This window comes from Gracilinanus agilis, chromosome 2, assembly GCF_016433145.1.
Source record: "Gracilinanus agilis isolate LMUSP501 chromosome 2, AgileGrace, whole genome shotgun sequence".
NCBI lineage: Eukaryota > Metazoa > Chordata > Mammalia > Didelphimorphia > Didelphidae > Gracilinanus > Gracilinanus agilis.
In genome coordinates, this window is record NC_058131.1 from 504,268,962 (window position 1) to 504,290,470 (window position 21,509).

The 21,509-nt window shown below is 35.3% G+C and overlaps 1 protein-coding gene across 3 annotated transcripts in view; it reads right to left on the bottom strand.

The window, feature by feature from the left end:
* The window catches only part of TTC7B (tetratricopeptide repeat domain 7B), a 342,224-nt gene that overhangs the window by 118,152 nt on the left and 202,563 nt on the right, over positions 1–21,509 (bottom strand). For all 3 annotated transcript variants that reach the window (XM_044665011.1, XM_044665010.1, XM_044665009.1), the window contains exons 14-15: positions 10,122–10,238; positions 1,167–1,264 (exon numbers count right to left, since the gene is read on the bottom strand). In XM_044665011.1, the coding sequence (XP_044520946.1) occupies positions 1,167–1,264; positions 10,122–10,238 (215 nt within the window). The remainder of the gene's footprint in view (positions 1–1,166; positions 1,265–10,121; positions 10,239–21,509) is intronic.

Below are 21,509 nucleotides of genomic sequence, written 5' to 3' on the forward strand. Positions count from 1 at the left end.
AGAGAGACAGAGAGACAGAGAGACAGAGAGACAGACAGAGAGAGACAGAGAGACAGAGAGAAATGATAAAGTAAACTCCACAGCTGTGTCAATGTAGTTTGTGTGAATCAACCCTGGTGTCAGCCTGGGTTAAACTGCACACTTGGAATGAATGTCCTGGGTACCTTACCATGTTGACAGCTACTAGGAGGCTTCACTCTCCTGAGGTGGTGAGCTTTAAGATCTACATGAGTGAGTGTTCTTTGCGTGGATGTGTTTTAAAGGGCTCTGTCAGGCAGAGGAAGTGTCCTGCTATAAAAGCTTAATAGTCTACAACTAAAAAGGCACAGGTGCTAGAACCAGTTCATAAAATTATAAGGCAGAATCAGATGGGGATTAAATCATCCACTGGGTACTACAGTATAAGGTTCAAAATACAGGCTCATGGCACTAAACTATTTTGAGACTAGAATCTGAGTGAATTTCATTTTGTTTTGTGAGTCTGCCGAGTCTCCAAATTGTCACTGAACAGCCAGTAGTTTTTCAATGTGACTTGCTTTTGGTTTATGAAATCACAGAGGCATATTTACACTACACAGTTCTTAGGCAAATATGGAAAATCCAAATGACAGGGTGTATTTGCACAGAGGATGACACCCTGAGGAGCTCTTAATGAACATGTGCAGTATTTGATTTAGAGAGGGCTGATATGGAGGTCTGGAACTTGAAATCTTCAACATGGGGGTGTCTTTGGTGTATGTGCTTTGTCTTCTTTATCAATTCAAAAGCAATTAATTATAAACTAAAGAGTGGAGTCTAAAAAGAAAGTGATAAGAAAAAAGCCTGAAAAACCATTATTAGGGCAAGAAAGGGAGAAGGACTGCCAGGGTTGTGGGAAGGAAGAAGGGAGAGACAAGAAAGTGACAACATGACCTGTTTATGTTTTTGTTTTTAATTTTTAGCTCCCAGAAAGAGTGAGAATGTGAACTTTCCCAAAGACTTGGCTAGGGCAGGTACCAGCTGTTCTACCCTAAATGCACATAAGTACTTATAAAAAAAGCTCAAAAAATACAAATTAAGAACTAAAAAATATTTACATGAAAAATATTTCTGTCTAACCCCAATTTTGTTGGTCTCTTTTAACATGCTTTTGTCCTCCACATTTCCCCTTTGCTTTTCATTCTCACCTGTCTCAGGATCGCTGAAGTCTGGCAAAGTGATTGTATTAAGCTGTCGTCTGTCAGCAATGGTTCTATCTAAGAGACTGCTCCCACGTCCAGAATCACTGTAAAACACAGCTAGAAATGTCAGTCATTTGGAACAGAAAAAGTCAAATACTGATTCTTGAGACATAATCAATTATGCAGTCCTTCTGGCATCACTTTCCAAATATTAAAAGATGAGTCCTAAATCATGACTTATGGATAGAGGAATCTCAAAGAGGGGATGCTTTTCAGTGTCCAACAAAACAGAAACAATTCCAATCACCCTCATTTTTGCCCTTATGTAAGGGGAAAAAAACAAAAACTTCAACATGAGATTTTCCAGCTTTAAATACTGCCCTATCTCCCACCTCATTGTCCTCCTAAGGCCTCTAGCCTATTGAAAATATCTCCTACTTTCAAGGCCTAACTTAGGAACAGCTCCTCCAAAAAGCCTTCAAATTTCCTCTTTGCTAACAGTGAGCTTTCCCTCTTCCAGTTTTCTTATACCATTTTGAGCAAGTCTCTCCTTTTCATTGTTCACATCCTAGTTATGTCTAGATGTCTTGGCAGGCCCTTCATTAGATAGATTATAGATTTCTGGAGTTCAGGAACTGTCTAATTTTTCATGTTTTTATTCCCAACAAAGACCACCAGGTCTTAGATATAGTAGAAACTTAATGTGGACAGAACTGTTACATTTTATACCACAAAATGAAGGCAGAAACTGGAGAGGGCACCTATTATTCAGTTTCTGCTAGCAAGTCTTACATTTTACAAAAATAATCACTTAGGATCTACACCTTGGAGCTGGAAGGGATCTCAGCAGTCATCTCATCTAACTCCCCAATTCTACAGATGAAGAATCTGAGGACCAGAGAAGTGCTGACCAGTCACACAAACAGTGTCGGCATTATCATTCTTTCTATTCTGCCTAATATACTTTCACAACCATTATCACATTTGATTCCCACGAGGAGTATGTATATGAAATCTCCATTTGGCAGAAAAAAACTAAGCTGCTAAAGAGTAGCTAAATGGTTTATCCAGGGTCAGTGAGTTACTGGGACTCGGGTCCTTGGGTGGTTCAGGGCCTTGATGGAAAAAAAAAAAGGTTATTATTTCCTCTTCAAATTATCATTCACCTAAAAAGAGTCATGGATTTTTAGAGCTGTAACAAAATCTGAGGAATATCTTCTTCAATTGTCTCATTTTAACAAGCTCAGGACAAACAAACAATTTACACAGTTAGCTGGGGGGAAGAGCTGAGACTAAAACCTAGGTCTCGACTCCCAAATGTTCTCTCCACTCTTCCCTGGATTCTTAAGGTAAATCTACCATACAGTAGTTCAAACAAGACAGTCTTGGGGTCAAATAATCTGGCAAAGTACTGTGGAAGACAGTTACAAGCCAAGATGGTGAAGCAGAAAAATAATGGATTTTAGTCAGGTAATCTGTATTAAAAATCCTGATTCTGGCATTCACTAACTTTGTTCCTCTGAGCAAATTACTTAACATTTGAGTCTCAGTTTCCTCATCTATAAAATGAGAATTAAAATACTTGTATTACCTGCCTCACAAGGTAGTTGTAAGAAAAACACCTTGACAAATTTAAAGCATTGTATAATTTCAAGTTATTTTACTATCATTATAATAAAAACAACAACAATAACAACTACTACTATCATGCCACAGATATTTGGCTTTTGAGCTAATTCTAGAATTTTTTACATACAGCAAAAAAAAAAAAACAAAACAAAACTATTTTTTCTTTGTATATTCTGGTATTCTACCAAAGCACTTACAAAACCAACTGAAAGTTGAACAATAATGTTATCTGCCACTGAGGATTTAAATCTTTTTGCATCAAGGAAGAAGATTAAATTTTTGTTACAAGATTATAAAATTTTACAAGAAAGGGAAATGTCTTCCTTTGTATTGGGTATAACATTTAATACTACTTGCAAGCAGCCATTTTTCTATGTAATAAAGTAGTTAGTTATCTCCTTGGGAAATGGGAAGCAATTTTCTTGGACACAGATGATTTATCAGCTACAAATATTACTTCATATAGTACATTTATTTTGGCAACTAGTTTCTTAATTCCTTGATTTAGAATTGATAACATAATTGTCTCTGAATGAGTGCATGATTAAAATAAGCTATTATCACATTCCTTATCATCATGAATTGTTATTTAGTATATAACACACACCTTGCCCCTAAATTTAGTTTGAATATAGCAGGTTAAATCCTATAATCAACCAGTATTATTTTTCAGTGTGTGTTTACTTTTCCCTTTAGAAAAAGACCACATTTTTAGGGATGTGATCAATAGTCATCAGTGATCTCCATTTGGACTAATATAACAAATTTTCAACACTGGTTTATTCACAGATTTTTCTTTAATTAACACTGTAAATAATTAAACCTTGGGGCATAACCCCTTCATTTCCACTTGGAAATATTTTGGAAGACTCTGAAAATATAGCACAATTATCTAATAACAAGAAGTACATGATGTGTTTGTATAAAAAGGCTATATTTTAATTTTTAAGATCCAAGGAAATAAACTCAAGATGCTTTGTTTTAAGTGTTAATCTTGTCATAACTGTGATAATGAGATTAAATCTACCTTGCCCATTCTTAAATCTAATCACCAAAAGTGTAAACAACTCCACTTAATTCTCAAGTGTGGAGGTCTGTGACCCACGTGTGCAAAAATGGGTGATGAATCAGAATTGACTGACTGCCCCCTGGGCAGTCCTAAGAAAAGCGTCTGTTGTGATTGGACACATAAACTAAGAGGAAGGCAAAGGAAGTGACGAAAGAAATGGCCTGGATAAATTAAGAGAACTTCCGGGGCTCTGCCCTTTTGGCTCTTCTTGTTCATGTCTTGGACCTGGAGTACTCTCTTCTCCTTTGTGTCTTGGACCTGGAGGGACTCTTCTTGTTCGTGTCTTGGATGTGAAGGAGCCCTTCTTGTTCGTGACTTGAACCTGGAAGAGCACTGGCTGAGACCTTAGACTTGGTGAGACTGTTCTTAAGTCTTTCCCTTAGAATTACACGTGGTGAGTGTAAAGACTAAATCTTCTTTGACTTCTCTAAAGGAACTGCTCTTTAAAAAGAGATTCTGAGACTGAACCTTTTGCTTCATTCATCTCCAGTCTTCAGGCTTCAGGCCTCAGACCTCAGCCTGAAGACTAGTTAGATCTGCTTGGGCTAAACCAGAGACCAGAACACAAATTATTTAGCGTGTCAAATTAATTATCTTACCTTATCCTCTCTCTAATTTTCTTACTTTCTCTCTCTCTTTTCATTTGTAAGTAAACTTCCATAAAAGTCATTTTGACATGAGGTTATTCTTTAATTGGGGATTGATAATTATTCAATTCCCTGGTGACCACACCTTTAAATATTAATATATCCAATCAAAAAAAACCTTTTCCCTCTTACATAACCCTATAAGCTTGACTTAAAGAGTCAAAATTGGAGAACTGTGAAGAGTTCATATTATTAGTGGCCTTCTGAAATGGACTTGAGATTGGGATAAAGAAAAAAACAATTTTTTATTCTTGACTGGTCAGTAGCTAGTTGTGCAGCCCTGAACAAGTCTGCCTCAGTGTCTTCACCAGGTCTTCCACATTCAGCTAATTGTAATAGTGGCAGCTAGCATTCATATAGCACTTTAAGGTTTATAAAAATACTTTAAATATAATTATCCTATCGATCCTCAGAACAATCCTGTGAGGCAGGTGAACTGTTATATGCATAATACAAGTAAATACTGGTAAAGTAAGGTATTATACTTTATTGCTTATTTATGTTACAGATACTAAGAGAGTTATACTTCCCAAGGGCAATCAATCTTCAACCTTTGTGCTCACTTTTAAGAAGTTGGAAACGAAGGGCAGCTATGATTTGGGCATTGGGTAATAAATGGCTGGTCAGTTATGCAGAGGTTATTAGATATTGGAAATCAACACAATTAAGGTCTATTACTACTATTTTAATGTGTGAAACTTCAATTACTGACAGAAATATTGGATCCATGTTCTCCCTGCCTGTCAACTGACTGAGTGAAGAACAGGATTCATTACATTTCTTGCTCTACCTTCCATATTTTCTTTTCAAAAAAGTGTAAAAGCAACAATTATCTATTGAAAACAGAGATGCTTTTGTTTCCACACTGAAAATTCTCACTCTCTAAAAATAATCAGGCTTTTGTGGCTGATTAACAATTATGTTGGGTGTCTTATGCAATCTGTAGTTCTCCATTTACATGATACAGATTCATAAATACTCAAGATTTGACTTTCATATGACCCATCAGGTGAAGGAGGGAGGTAACACCTTTGGCAACCATGGCAACTCATAATCCTGACTGAGACACAATTTCCTCATATTCTCTCTACCTTCTCCTTCTGGGAAGTCAGCTAAATCAATTCTTTCTTTGAATTCCCATTTTCTCATTTGAGGATACTGTCTAACAAAATCATTCTGTTAGGCTCTTTAAATCTGAAAATCCTTCTCCTAACCCCCACACCCTCTATTCAGAGCATCTTATATAAAAGAAGACCAGAGAAAGGCAAAAAAAATTAATCTATCATATTATTTTGATGTAGTTCTGGTTAGGAAAAATAAAGTTTTGGAGAAATATATAGATCTTTTCAGTCCTATACATCTCACTCATCTTACTTCTCAATGAAACAGAAAATAAAGAGTTGATCATATTGAAAGTTAAATGTTTTAGTAATCCTGTTTTAAAAACAAAGTGCCAATTTTCAAAAACACTAACCCTCCTTTGCTTCATTTCATTAAATGAGTTATGTCTCACCTAGCTTCACTAAAATCTCTACAAAACTCAGTCAAGCTCTATTGCCTTTAATTGTGGGTATTCTACAAATGAATGATTTCAGTAGGATATTAACTAACCCTTGGATAAAGTTTGGAGAAATTTCTTTTTCCTTTCCCCAGCAATCTCTCAGAGGCCTTTATCTCCTGGACAGTAGTTGTAGGTGGGTCAAAGAAATAGAAGGGAAAGCAGTTTTACAACTGGTCCTATTAATTCCTGTCCTTGCACTACAGTCCTGCAATGGTGCCATGGGATCCAAAGGACAGTGGAGAAGGTGTTAAGTGGCAGAACTATAGGCTGTCAGTAGTTTTACAATAATACATATGCCTGCCCTAAGGTCACAATTTTACAACATTTCACAACTAACATTCTCAAAATCAGATTATTATAAAGCAATAGGAGCTCACAATCATTCGTCTCCTTTAATTTGATCTTTCCAAAAACATATGTAGATTGGGGTTGTTTTTTAAAGCAATTGCTAATATTATTCAGTATTGAAATACCTAAAACTCAGTTTACAGAAAAGCTTCAAACCTGAACATAAAAAGCAGGTCAGAATTCACGCTATCTTATATTATTAAGTTACTTTGGCATAAGAACTAAAACACTTTTGAAATTTTCAGTATAAAGTCCCAATGGAAAGGATACAACACTTTTGGTAAATCTCTATCCTGCATGTGGTAAGCATATCTGAAGGCTTAACATAGTAAAAAACAGGGTTCTCTTACGTGACAAACTCCTTGGCAAATGAACACATGGACAGAAAAATCCCACCCACCACTTTGCTCATAGCATTTGAAAAGCTATTTCAAACTGTTCAAAGCCATGGACTAAAGGCTTTTAATTCCCTTCTAATCTGTGATCTGACATGGGGGCTTGCACACTACTAGCTCAAGGTTTGTGAGCCATTTTCCCCATTCTGACTGCTGCCTTACTACCCATGTTGTCTTCTGTAACATCAACAGCAATAGCTGTGGAAATCATGTTCTTAGCATAGGTAAAAGCAAATGCCAATGGAAACAGAAAACAAATGACTTCTAGCTAAAAGAGATCAGATATAGAGATTTGGATCAAGTACCTAGGATGGGCACTGATGTCACTTCCAACTCTCAAATTCTATGATACTGTGAGATTTCTTCCTCCCTTTCCCTATACCAGTGATTCCCAAAGTGGGCGCCACTGCCCTCTGGTGGGTGCTGCAGCAATCCAGGAGGGCGGTGATGGCCATAGGTGCATTTATCTTTCCTATTAATTGCTATTAAAATTTTTTAAAAATTAATTTCCAGGGGGCTAAGTAATATTTTTTCTGGAAAGGGGGCGGTAGGCCAAAAAAGTTTGGGAACCACTGCCCTATACCATCCTTGCTTAATTCTCTTATGTGATCCTTCCCGTCTAAAAGGTCACTGTTGATGATACTTATATGACTTGGCAAACCCATGAAATCAAAGCAAATAAGAAACTGGATCTAATTATCTGGGTAACAGCAACAATATAGGCTGACCTAATATTGGACACTGGCCTGGCACATAATTGCTTTGTTCTTTATTATATTCAGAAGGTTTAATTTTATTAGGGAGTAGTAGGAATAGCTACATTAGCAAAATGGAAAAGAGGAATATGATATCATTCCAAAAGCATTTATTTCAATTCTAGGGAGGAAATTTTTGAAGACTAAAAAGTCAAACAGAGTAATCCTTGCAAATCTAGCCCCTTCTCTTTTCTCACACAGTTCTGAGATGACTGAGGGTACTTACTATAAGCAATCAATTCAGTAAATATTTCTCATGCATCTATATTGTGTATGCAAGGAACAAATGCTACATACAGAAAGAAGACTGATCTCCTCTCTTAATTCAATGAGCTGACAGGAAATATGGACACAGTGGAGGCTTTTTTTAAAAATGTTTATTTTAAACTTTTAAATTTTTGCTATTTTTTCTCCTTACATTCAATATTCTTGGTTGCTAAGTGGGAGAAAATGTGGGGAGGTGGGTGATGTGTGGAGGACTGGGTAAAAATTGGCAATAGAAAGGTAGTAGATTTATTTTATCCTCCTTAAAGGAGATATAAGCAAGAGAAAAATGGGGAACTAAACTTGGATTTGCCCTCAATCTTCCACTAAGATAAGAGGATAATTTAGATAACATGGTGACATTTCTATTAGACTAACCCTTGGGGGAGGTATCAATACATATTATTTTTGTCCCTATCCTCAGAAAAATTGGACTTTGATCCTTAAAATGGAATTATTCTTATAACATCCATGTGTGTTAGGAAAAAACAGCAGGTTTAAGTTAAGTGGCCTGAACAGTTCCACAGCCATAAAAAGGGGTTAGGGTCCCCAGCTAAAATGATCAGCACTATATATTTAGAGCTTCATTCACAAAGTATCTCTAGATTTTTGTAAGAACACTCATTCAAGCCGCCATATTTACTTCATATCTGCTCCATTAACTCCTGGACTGGCTTGACCAAGTCATTTGGCTATGCCTAAGATAACAATGCAAAAAACACTTAACAAAGGAATCTATTCCTTTAAAACACAGAGGAACAGATGCCCTAAGACTATGTAGTTCTCCTCCTGAAGTTGGTGGTTATCCCACTTTTAATAAAAATTAAAAGACTGAACCAAAAGAACTGTTACATCATGAAGAAACCAGTGGAAATGCACATCGGCTATGGAGTGAGGGGGGAAAGGGAAGAGTAAGAATATGAATCATGTAACCATGGAAAAAAATTTTTCTAAAAAAATAAAACTTAATAAAAGCAAAATTTTAAAAATAAGAACTGTTACATGTTTCTTTAAGATTCGAACTCCTTAAACAAGTAATGATTTGGTAATATTTTGTGGACTTTTCAGTACTTTTCTATAAGGCTGCATGAATTCTCTAAATGCCATTTAAATATATTGTTTCTCATGATATAATAAATAGTGGTTTTATCATCCAGACTTGTGGACAAGATTTTCCTTCTCACTAGGAATATACCGGAAGCTAGGTAGCAGAGTGGATAGAGTGCCAGACTTGGAGTCAGGAAGACTCATCTTCCTGAGTTCAAATCCAGCCTCAGACTCTTCCTAGTTGTGTGATCCTGATCAAGTCACTTAACCCTATTGCCCTCAGTTTCCTTATCTCTAAAAAGAGCTAAAAAAGGAAATGGCAAACATTTCAGTACCTTTACCAAGAAAACTTCAAATGGGATCCTCAAGAATTAGACACAACAAAAATAACTGAATAACAAGAAAATTCGGACTTTATCATGACAGTCTCTAATGTACTGCATGAGGAAGTTGAAATGGCATTCTAGATGGGATCCAATCAGGACACAATATAGTGGGATTGCTTTTCTGGATATTTTGTCTCTATTTATACAACCTAACATATAGCTTTAGGTTTTTCACTGCCATGCCACACTTTTAATTCATACCAAGTTTGCAGTTATTTATGGTGATTCAAACCTATAATTTTGGCTAAGGGGAAGATAAGGCTGGTGGATATCTTGGGTTTGGGAATTCCAATCTATAATGGACAAAGCTGATCAGCTGTCTACATAAAGTTCACCATTAAAATGTGAACCTATAAAAGCAAGAAGGGGTGCAGAATCATGTTGCCTAAGAAGAGTAAACCAGTCCATGTCTGAAACAGAGGAGCAAGTCAAAATTTCCATGCCAAACAAAACAGAGCTGAGGCCACTCCTATACTTTTATCCTGACTGAGACAAGGTTGGGGGTGGAGGGGGAGAGTGGAAGGGAAGTGAAGAACAGAGGAAGGAAAGGAGAGAAGAAGAGAGAAAAGGAAAGGGAGAGGGGCAGGGAGAGAGTGGGGAGGAAGGGAAAGAGGGAGAAAGGAGAGAGAGAGGAAGGGGGGGCAGGAAGAGAGGGAGGGCTGAGCTTGTAGTCCATTAAAATACCTTCCTGCCTCCTGAAGTGCTTTCTAACCATGCTTCCTAAAGAACCATGTATAAAAAGAACAAGGAAAGAATTTCTAATAAGGGGTTAATAATGGTTAAAATGTCAATTTGAAAGAATTCTGTTCATTGGGGAACTATGCAAAGACAATGTAAAACAGGATGCTCTGGTCTCTTACCTGGGATTAGTGAGGTTATAACAAGATTTCCATATTTGTAACATGTGCTTGCAGGTAAGAAGGGCCTCATCTGGGCCCCGACAGAGTGACTCCAACTTCACTTTGGAAAACAGTAATCTGTGATAGTGAGATAGAGGGAGAAACAAGAAAAAATATTTATTTCAGGAAGCAACCATCAAACCAACAATAACAATAGGCCATATTATGAACCTATAGTCTTGTCTTTTGCTAAGCTGTTAAGTATTTCAATGACTATAACTATTATCAGTTTATAATAGTACTAACAACTGACATTTCTATAGTACTTCCAAGGTTTGCAAAGTATTTTATGTTTACATACAGTATCACATATGAGCCTTATGATAACACTAGGATAATATTAAAAGTACTATCCATATTTCATAGATAAAAACCTTGAGGATCACAAAGTTTTATCATTATTCCTATAAGTGATATGGCCAAATTAAATACAAAATGAGTTGATTTATTCAAGACTCCAAAAAGTAATGTAATTTTGTCAAGATTATATATTAACATTTTTTTTCTAGGAAACGCCAGTTTATTCATGAAACTTCAAGATTAAACAAAAGCCTAATTCAATTCATTTATAAAATTTTACATGTAGTATGAACTAGCTAATATAAACACCTTCAAGGAATCTCAGTTTTGATGCTGATTCTTTCTGTGATATGTCCTACACTAAATTATGGTTAGTGATAGGGAAAATTCATTCATTCTAAGTTTATAAGCTTCACAAGTATGGTAATAATGTCTTATTCTTCTCCATACATCCTCAGGCCCTACCACAGTGCTCTGAGGATAGAAGTTGTTTAATAAATGCTTGTTGAACAGAATTATTAATATGAGGAAATCCTATCAGCATTTAACTGTATTCAATATTTAAAAGGACTAGAAAATGAAACCTATAAATACTAAAAATATTAGTGGACTGGAGAAAATAAATATAATTCAATTGACTAAGCATTTAATAAGTGTCTACAATGTGCAAAAGAACTATGAGGAAAGAAGGAAGAGAATCACAGAAATGAAAAAGGATAAAGTACCAGTCCACAATGAGCTTACAATCTGACAAGCAAGATATGACATAAACACAAATAAGTGAAATGCAAAATAGAATGTGATAGGAACAACAGAGATTCAAAGGGGAAGATCAATTTCCATTGGAGTAATCTGAAAAGGAGAAGTTGGCACTTGAGTACAGTTTGAAATGATAGATTTTATACAAATCATTCCCCAAATGGCAAATGGTCAATGGATATGAAAAAGCAGTTTTCAGACAATGAAATCAAGGACAGCCATAATCATATAGAAAAATGTTCCAAGTCACTCTTGATTAGAGAAATGCAAATTAAAGCAACTCTGAGGTAGCATTTATCAGATTGGCCATATGACAGTAAAGGAAAGTGATCAATGTTGGAGGGGACATGGCAAAATTGAGACGCTAATGCATTATTGATGAAGCTGTGAACTGATGCAACCATTCTGGAGGGCAATTTGGAATTATGCTCAAAGGGCTATAAAACAATACACATCCTTTGAACCAGTAATATCACTACTGAATCCCAAAGAGATCCAATCCCCTCAAAAAAAGGGAGAAAGGGTCTATTTGTACAAATATATTTCTAGCAGTTACTTTTGTGGTGGCAAAGAATTAGAAATTGAGGGGATGTCCATAATATGAGGAATGGCTGAGCAAAATGTGGCATGTGATGGTGACGGAATCTATAAGATTCCGTGCTATAAGAAATGATGAAAGAATGATTTCAGAAAGAACTAGAAAGATCTATATGAACTGATGCAGAGTGAAATAAGCAGAACTGTGGAGACATTGTATATAGTAACAACAATGAAACATGATCAACTATGAAAGACTTAGTTACTCTCAGCAATACAATGATCCAGGACAATTCTGAGGGATTTATGACAAAGAAAGCTGTCTATCTCCAGAGAAAGAATCAGAATGCAGATCAAAGCATATGATTTTTCATTTCAGTCTATTTGGGTTTTTATTTTGGAGTTTTGGTTTTACATGAGTATTCTCTTACAAAAATAAACAATATGGAAATGTTTTACATGATAATACATGCATAACCCAGCTCAAATTGTTTACCATCTTTGGAGGGAAAGAAGGGAGGGAAGCAATTTGGATCACCTAACTTCAGAAAACTTATGTGGAGAACTGTTACTACATGTAATTGATAAAATAAAATATCTTTATAAAAAATTTTCAAGATAGATTTTAGTAGATAGACATGTATACAAAGTGAATTTTTGATACAAGAATAAACCATACTTTCCTGTAGAAAGGGTGAAAGATGAGAGATGGGGATGGAACATTAGTTTAGCAGGGATAGAGAATATATGAAAGAAAGCACTATAAGATAAGGTAAAAAAAAGTGGATTAAAGTCAAATTGTGGAAGGCTAGGAATTCTATTGAGAGATGGAATGCTCTTTGTCTCTGACTATAGGTCAGGTCCACTTGGCTCCTCATGAAATTTCATAGCATAATAAGCACCACCTGACCTTTCCATCTGCCATGAAACTGAACCCTTCTATATTTGTTGTTTCGCCCAAATAGTATGTGAAATCAAAGTCTATCTTAATTTTCTATTTATATCCCCAGCACTTAACACAATGTTTTGTACATAGTAAATAATGCTTTTCATTTCTATCACTGGCTCCGTTTCCTGTTTTCCAGATGGCTAATTCCACTTCCATTCTCCCTGTTCACTCCAATGAATCTGACACAAAGTTTTGTTGAGACTTTCTACACAAGGTCTTTTTTTTTTAACCCTTACCTTCCATCTTAGAATTGATACTTAGTATTGGTCCTAATGCAGAAGAGCAGTAAGGGCAAGCCAAAATGGAATTAAATGACTTGCCCACAATCACACAGCTAGGAAGTATCTGAGGTCACATTTGAACCCAGGATGTCCAGTGTCCAGGCTTGGCTCTCAATCCAGTGAACCATCTAGCAGATTGTAAAAAAATGTCTTTTGGTTCCATCTTTTTATCTCTTTCTAATACCACCATCCTAGGTTGGATCCAGTGTGAAATGTGGATTACAAAGAACTCCAATGGTCTCTGAATTTTCAATCTTTCCTAATCGCTAATGTATCTACTTAATAAAAGTTTTCCTCAAACAACATTTTTATATCACTGTCTTTCTTAAGAAACTATGATGGCTCTTTATAGTCAATAAAATTAAAGCCAAATTTTTACTATGATCTTCAAAAGTATCTACCAAATGGCCGGCTACTTCTTTTAGCCAACTATTACTCCTCTTTTTTAGTTTCTATTCACTCATTCAAACTCCATTTATTAAGAACCTTCTAAGTTCAAAGCACTATGATATACAGAGAATCAACAGGTTATTGAGAAGATAACAGAGATAATAAAGACTGAACATTTACTATTTCCTCTACTTTCTTCTTCACTAATACCCAGCCTTCATTTCCTTCTAAATTCAGTTAAAAATCTCTTCTGGGAAGATTAATTTCCTCCTCTACTCTATAACATATTAACTTGTGCTCTTCATGGTGCTTCATAAAAAGTTTTTCCTGTTTGGTTTCCTCATTGTTAAAGATCTCCTTGAAAGCAAATCATGATGCCTATTGCACAGAATCAAAACAACATAAAGGCAATTGGATCCAACTTGTACCTGAAAGGGAATCCTCATCATAATATCTCCAAGAAGTGGTCATCTAATCTGCTTAAAAACCTTCAGTGACAGGAGAACTCATTATCTTTTAAAGCTTTCCATTTTAAATTTCTGATAACTGATATTTTGGATAGTATTTATCATTATATTGATCTGCAGTCTGTCTTATAACTTCAACCCACTGTTCCTAACTTTACTGTCTGGGACCAAGAAAAGCAAACTTTTTCCATATGCAATTCCTTCTAATACTTAATTTACTTTGAAGGACCACATTGAACCAATATGTGGTATGTATATAGTGGGTATATAATAAATACTGATAACTGACTTCTCTACTGAGGACAGAGAGAAAAAAATGTGATTCTTACCTTTAACATGAGATTTAAATTATATACAAATAAAAGTTTCAGAACCATGAAGCTATTACTATTAGACTAAACTCCAAAAGGGTAAGGGTTGTGTCTTATTCTTTACTATAGCCCCTACAATGTCAAACACAGTGCTCTGCCCATCAGAGAACTCAATAAATATTTCTTACATTACTGAACTGAGTAAAAAAACACTAGGGTGGTTACCAGAGAAATTAACTAAATCTCTTTGGTAGGTCTTAAAAACAGAAGACATTCTTCTCAATGTAAGAACAATTAAGGCAAGTCTTGCTACTAGTACTAGATCAGGAATAAGTTCAAGTCAGTCTATTTGCAACATGGTAGAATAGGAAAAATGCTGGATTTGGAGCCAAAGAACCCAAGTTCAAATCCTAGCACCACTGCATATTGCCTATATGAATAACCTCATCTAGAAAATAAAATAGTTGTATTATATGGTGTCTATGGTCCCTAGAATCTCTAAATCTATGACTCTTGACCCAAATGTCTCAAAGGAAACCCTATAAGTGGTTAGGTACTCCAAGACCATATGATCCCTTAAAGCTCTCTGCAGCCAATGAATTTATGTAGATTATAATAATTAAATCAGCATATTTTTAGTGTATATCACTACTGATTGGTGATAAGATATGGGTACCATGACAGGGCAACATAATTGAACATAGAATAGAAGTTCCAGTAAAATATTTAAAAGGGAAATAGGAATCCTTGGAGAAATATTAACTTGTAATCTATGAAGTTTCAGAGTGAAGCCGTCCAGAATTCCAAGAAATGGAGAGTATCTAAAGAGGCCTGCTATCTCCAAAAGCTCAGAGACTGAAGGAATTCTTTTTCCATATATTCTCCCTCTGGTATCCATCTGATCCAAACCAATGATAGGCAGCTAGTAGGTAGTAGTGTGTGGTAGTTCACATGGGACTCAGAGATAAAAAGAAAGTGAAGACAAAAATAAGAGACAACAAAAAAAGAAAATGTTTCATATAATCATATACATATATTTGCATATATTCACTTATGGGAGCATATATGTAAAAGCAAGAAGTAAAAAGAAAAATAATAGACCAGTTGAGTGGGCAGATCCTAAGGAAAAGCATGAACAATTCTACATGCTATTCGTATTTTATCTTTGGTCAATTATATCCTCGCTATTAGACTGAGCTATATATTCCATGTGGAAAGTAAGAGGTACTTACTTTCCCACAGGGGGTGGGGATGGGAAAGGAAAAGTTTCCTTAATATATAGACAAAATACCTTTATTGGCAATTATCTCAAAATTTTTTTAAGTGCACAGAAAGTACAAAAAGCCAGAGCCTATAAGCACACAGCTTGAAGAAATATTCCATGCACCGATGCTAGCTGGAAAAAGAACTTCTAATTAACATTAAATAACAGCTTTCAAACACTTGACTCAGGATATGGAGTTGAAAAGGTGTGGGCTGAATTAAAGGAAGCCAGACAAGAGAGAACAATGAAGAATTCAGTGTGCAAAAATTAAAGAAAAAGCTAGCAACAACACCTGAAAGTTAAGCAAGAAGAAATTGCTTGAAATAGAGACGCTGGCAGGGGAAAGGAATTCAAACAGATAGATGAAAATTTCACTGATTGAAAAATCAAAAACATTACATGGAAAGGGAAAAATGCATCTTACAAAAAGCTAAAAAACAATGGACAAAGAACTCCATGTATACTGTCTTTACGACAATGATAGAGAAAAGTAGGAAATGAACAAGTGAAAAAAAATGGTAATTCTTTTATCAATTTCCAAACATTTCAGCATGTTTGTCAACCTCAAAAACAATAATAAAATTCACTAGATTATAGTTGTCATCCTAACTGCCATACTCTGTTCACACATTTTAAGATTGTTCTAAAACATCTGGCCTGGTTTACATTAAATCAAAAGAAAAATTAAGAATCATACAAATAGTGATTAGCATTTATTCATTCTAGTAGAAGCTTTGAGATACAATAAACCCAACCCACAAGAGAAACTGAAGCAAAAAATAACTGTAGAGAAATACAAAAGCATCAACTCACCATTTATTATATTTCAAAATATATAATCATTCAACTTCCACTAAACTGACTTATGCTAAGCACATGATATAAATTTCAATTTTCCAATGAAATAAACCTAAATTACAGCTACAAATTAATAAAAAAGTTCCTTCAAAAATCAAAATCCAAAGGTAAAAAAAATCTAAGACATTTGACATAAAAAAGGCCCATTCTTTGAAATAAAGAGTGGCTCTTAGGAAGTGGAAGGAATTAAAAATAAATTTAGACAATGTCAAAACAAAAGATATTAATAAAAATTGACTTGGAAAAATGGTCGAGTAGAGATTTAATTTAATGATTATTGAATTCCTTGAAAACTATGGATTAAAAAAAAAAGATGCCCAGACAATGTATTTCAAGAAATCATACATTAAAACTACGCCTATCTGTCCTGTGTACAGAGTGACCTAAAGTACATTAAAATACTATTTTTCATGCTTAGATTGTGTACAGAGGATTATGGGCTGTTATGAAAAGGGATTTGTGCAAGTGAGCAAATGGGTGATTGTAAGCAAAGTTGAGTGTGTATAAGGCACAGAGGGGACAGAGAAGATGTAAAAGAAAACAGTGGTTTGGTGATGCAGTTTGCATATTGCAAAATAAAACTTTCAAGCATGAAAATAGAGCAAATTAAGAGCAAACTCTTAGTTATAGAAAGAATTCACCCAGCACTGCCTGCCATAAATGCCAAAAAGAAAAGTCCCAAAAATATCACAGCCAAAATTCAGAGCTCTCACATCAAAGAAGAAATACAGCAGGCACCCAAAAAGGAGTTCAAGTACCACTGAATCACAGTCACACAAGATCACACAAGACCTAGCAACTTCTAATATAAATGAAACATGATCTAGGAACACAAATTCCAAGAGGCAAAAGAGAGAGGGTTATAGTCTAGGATAATTTACCCTGTCAAACTGAGTACTAATACTATGTGAAGAAAAATGGACCTTTTAATGGCATAGAGAACTTGAAAGCATTTCTGATGAAAAGAGCGAAGGAACTTTGAAATACAAACACAAGAGTTCAGAGAAATCCAGAAAGGTAAATTTATTTGAGCAATTGGAAAGGGTTGTATAATGATGTAATTCTAACATTAAAAAAGGAGTAAAGAAACAAGTGTCCTTTAAGAACCTTAATAAATGTGTTCAGAGTACTGAGGAAGTTTTAAATAAGGAAAAGAAAAGAGCTAGATGTGAACTGGTTCTCTTGAGTGCTTTAAGAGGAGAAACTAAAGTTGTACCAAAATGAATATATTTTTGTGCAAAACAGAAGAAAAAGGGAATGGGATTTATTGTTTCTCAAAAGTGGGGTATATAAGAAATGAATATAAGCTGAAAGAAAAGGAGAGATTAGGCACTAAATGAATTCCACTCTTAGCTGAAGAGGACAAGAAACAATTAAACATATACACAGTATGATGTAAAATACCTCAAACTCAACAGGAAAGCAAGAAGGGATGGGAAGGGAAAGTTAATACAGAGGAGAGAAGAGTCACAAGCAAAAGAATTTCCTGATCCTGAAAAGTAGGGGGAGAAAGAGTGGTTAAAAGAAAAATAATTAATTAGGATTTAAGGGGACATCTGTCAACTGGATGGATCCAGGAAATGGCAGGATAAACTGTGCTACATGAATGTAACAGAATATTATGTTCCATAGGAAATTACTTAATAGATGATTTCAGAAAATTCTGAGTCGTATGAATACAGATGATGCCAACTGATGCAAAGTGAAGGGACAAGAACCAGGGGAACAATGATAAAGACAATGTAAAGAAAAACAGCTTTGAAAGAGTTAAGAACTCTGATCGGAACAATGAGCAACCATGTCTCCAGAGAGCCTACAATGAAGCCTATTACCTAGTTCCCAACATTGGTGATGAATTCAAGGTGTAAAAATAAAACATGTACTTTTGGATATGGATACTGTGGGGATTCATTTGACTTGACTATGTCTATTTGTTGCAAATGTATGTTTTTAAATACATGTCTAATATAAAGGGAAAAGGAAGAATAGGGGTTAGGAAGACAGCAGGAAATTGTCCAGATTTTCTAAATCTTGCTCCTTCAAGGATTCTCCTAATATAATAATTCCCTTTAACCAAGGCCGTATTAAGGGTGATAATCAAAATTCATTCTTTGGAACTTTTTGTTCGGTGGTTGTGGATCTATTTTCCAAGGAAAGTGTTATAATGGGATTACAGATTTCTCTTTTAACAGAGGGGCTGTGCAACCAGAAAAATCAAAGGGATCTCATACCAGAATGCTAAAAATGGATAGGATTTTAGAGATTGATTCCAAAAGGATATACCAAGTTTTTGAAACGGATAGTTTCAACCTCTTGTAGGAATTGAACAAAATTTTCTGTATCTTCAGGTAAGGAACTATCACTTTGCCCCCTTTTCTATGCTTTTGAAATTAAATAGATTAGCAGTGCAGTACAGTAGAAAGAACACTGGGCCAAGAACAGGGAGCCACAGGATTCAGTGTGGGCTTGCCCTGGGCCAATTATAAACCTTCTGAGACTCAGCCTTTTCATTTTTAACACTTAGAGATTAGATTAGATGCTCTCTAAGTTCCCTTTTAGTGTGCTCTATGATCAGCTTCTCCTGGCAGGTATCATTTACTGGAATTGTATACTGCAGGAGCAAATTCACATCACATCACTTTACCTGTTAACTCTACTAGGAAACCTAATGCAAACAAGAGGGTATGAGGTATCATTCCCAGAATCCTGTAATGGTTCATGCTAGCATTTTTTCTCATATTAATATGGACTAGAAAAGTGACTTAAATGACTCTTATAAAGCTTTAGACAACTCATAGGAATTCCAAAAATATTAATTTCACCTATCACTGGCTTCAGTGGCTTAAATGTCCCCCAGTTCTCAGCATTTTCCTAATCTGTACCAAAGGTAGGTCTGCACAGCAAGAATGGACAATAACCCCTCAGTCCCAAAGTAAGGTATATATTAGAAATTAAATGAGCATAGTTACTTCATTCTCAGGATGGAAGAATCACTAACAAAATATAGTAACTAGACCCAAAAGGAAAGTATCAAACTATGAAGCTGTATGAGTCAGCATGGAACAAAGAAAACAGAATGAAGAGTCTGGAGCAGACTAAACATCTGGTGCAGAATGCCACAGAAAGAGAAAGCACTGGGCTATTTATTTTCTTCTGAAATATTCCATTATATTCCAAAATCAAAGTACAGGTGGAAGTATAAGAAGAGTAGTGTAAGGGACAGAATAGTCCTTCTACACAATTGTTTATATGTTGTCTCTTTCCCCTTACAATGTAAGCTCTTTGACAGCAGGGATTGTCTTTTACTTTTCTTTATATTCTCAGGGCTTAGTACAATGCCTGGTACAGTAGGTGTTTAATAAATGCTTACTGACTGACAAAACACACTTTAATTTTGAAGCATTGATTATTAAGAGCGATTTAAAAGGGAAAAAGGAAATAGAAGACCCACATATTGGGAACTTGGCTGGGCAAAAAGAGGACAGGCAGAAGAGGAGCAGACCACTTCGATTACAAATTTATAATGCTTTTTAAGATTCCTTCTTTTTCTATTCTACTTTCTTTGTAAAAAGGGGCCTATTAGGGAAAAATGAAAAAGTATAAGAAGATAATGGAGGGAAATACACAATTAAGAAACATAACAGTGAACATGAATGGAATGGTGATACCTATAAAATAGAGATGGGTGGCTGAATGGATTAGAAATGAGAATCCAAGTGTGATTTATAAAAAACACACTTGAAACAAAGATTCATAGCATTAAAATGAGGCAACACACTTCAAGCAGACTCAAAAAAGCAGGAGGAGCAATAATGATCTCAGACAAGTCCATGGTAAAAAGAGACATGGTTAAAAGATATAAGGGAAAGAGCATTATGCTTAAAAGCACCATGGATAATGAAATAGTATCATCAATATATATTCACAAAATGTCAAAAGCATATAAATACTTGATGGTAAAGCCAATTTTATCACAGATAGAAATAGAAAGCAAAACTATAATAGGTGTGGATCTCAATGCATCCTTTTCAGAAACAGACAAATCTAGGAAAATGCTAAACAAGACATCAAAGGCTTAAATAGAATATTAGAAAAATTAAACATGATATATCTCTGATGTTTAATAAATAGGAACAAAAGACGAATATACATTTCTTAGCTGTATGTGGCACCTTAGGGCATAAGAGGAGAAATAGCATCAGAGAGAGTTTAGTTATAAGCAAGACAAACTTGTTTTATTAACTTCAGAAAGTAAATCATAAAAGAAGGATCAAAAGGAGGGAGAGAAAAAAAAACCATAAGAGCTAATGACCAGGATATGACCTGGGTGAAGAGAGGAGTTAAAGAGGAGTAAATGGGATCAGACCACTGAACCTAAGGATTTCTAGTCCTGATCTCATTCCTTTTCTTTCTCCTCATTCTTCTGACAAAATCTATGAAATGGTAAGAAGGGAAAAAGATAAAAGAAAATACGGTAAGGAAAAATACACCATAAGCAGTTAATCATAAAAGAGCATGGGATAAATCAATAAAATGGAGAAGGATGGCAGAGTTAAAATAAGGAGATTTTATTTATTATTTATTATTATTTATTATTAGTTTTTATTTATGAATATCATTTATTATTTATTATTCTTCAGGCAAACTCAAAAAAGTAAGGACTTTAATCATGCCATCAGAGAAAACAACAATAAAAATAGGCAGGGTTAGAAGAGATAAGGAGAGAAATTACATTATACTTAAGGCCACTAACAATTATGAAATAATATGAATATTTAAAATATATGTAATGAATGGTATTGTATCTAAATACTGTAATGGGAAAAGGATAAAGATAGGATAAGATTTAAGAGAAGTAGAAGGCTGTCTTTAAGGCACATACTAGGAACTCAAGGGAAAGGATTTTAGCAGGCAGAAGCCAGAGAAGGAACAATTTGGAAGTGACAACTGGGTGAGTTAGTGATTTCCAGGAGGAGGTGGATTGCTTCCTGTCCAGAAGAGTGGAAGAAAGGCGGCTTTTTGGAGCTTAGCTACCTCAACCTGACTGTGGAGAAGGAGAAACCCCTAAATCATCTTTGGAGGTACTCTGTTTGACTGGGAATATCTGGAAAAGGATCTGATCATACCTGCTGTGCTTTCCAATAGGGTTTTATCTAAAAATCTTGTCAGATTGGCTCTGAGGTTTTACCTCAGGGGTCAGACCCCCTGGGGTGGAGTAAGCCGTTTAAGAGCA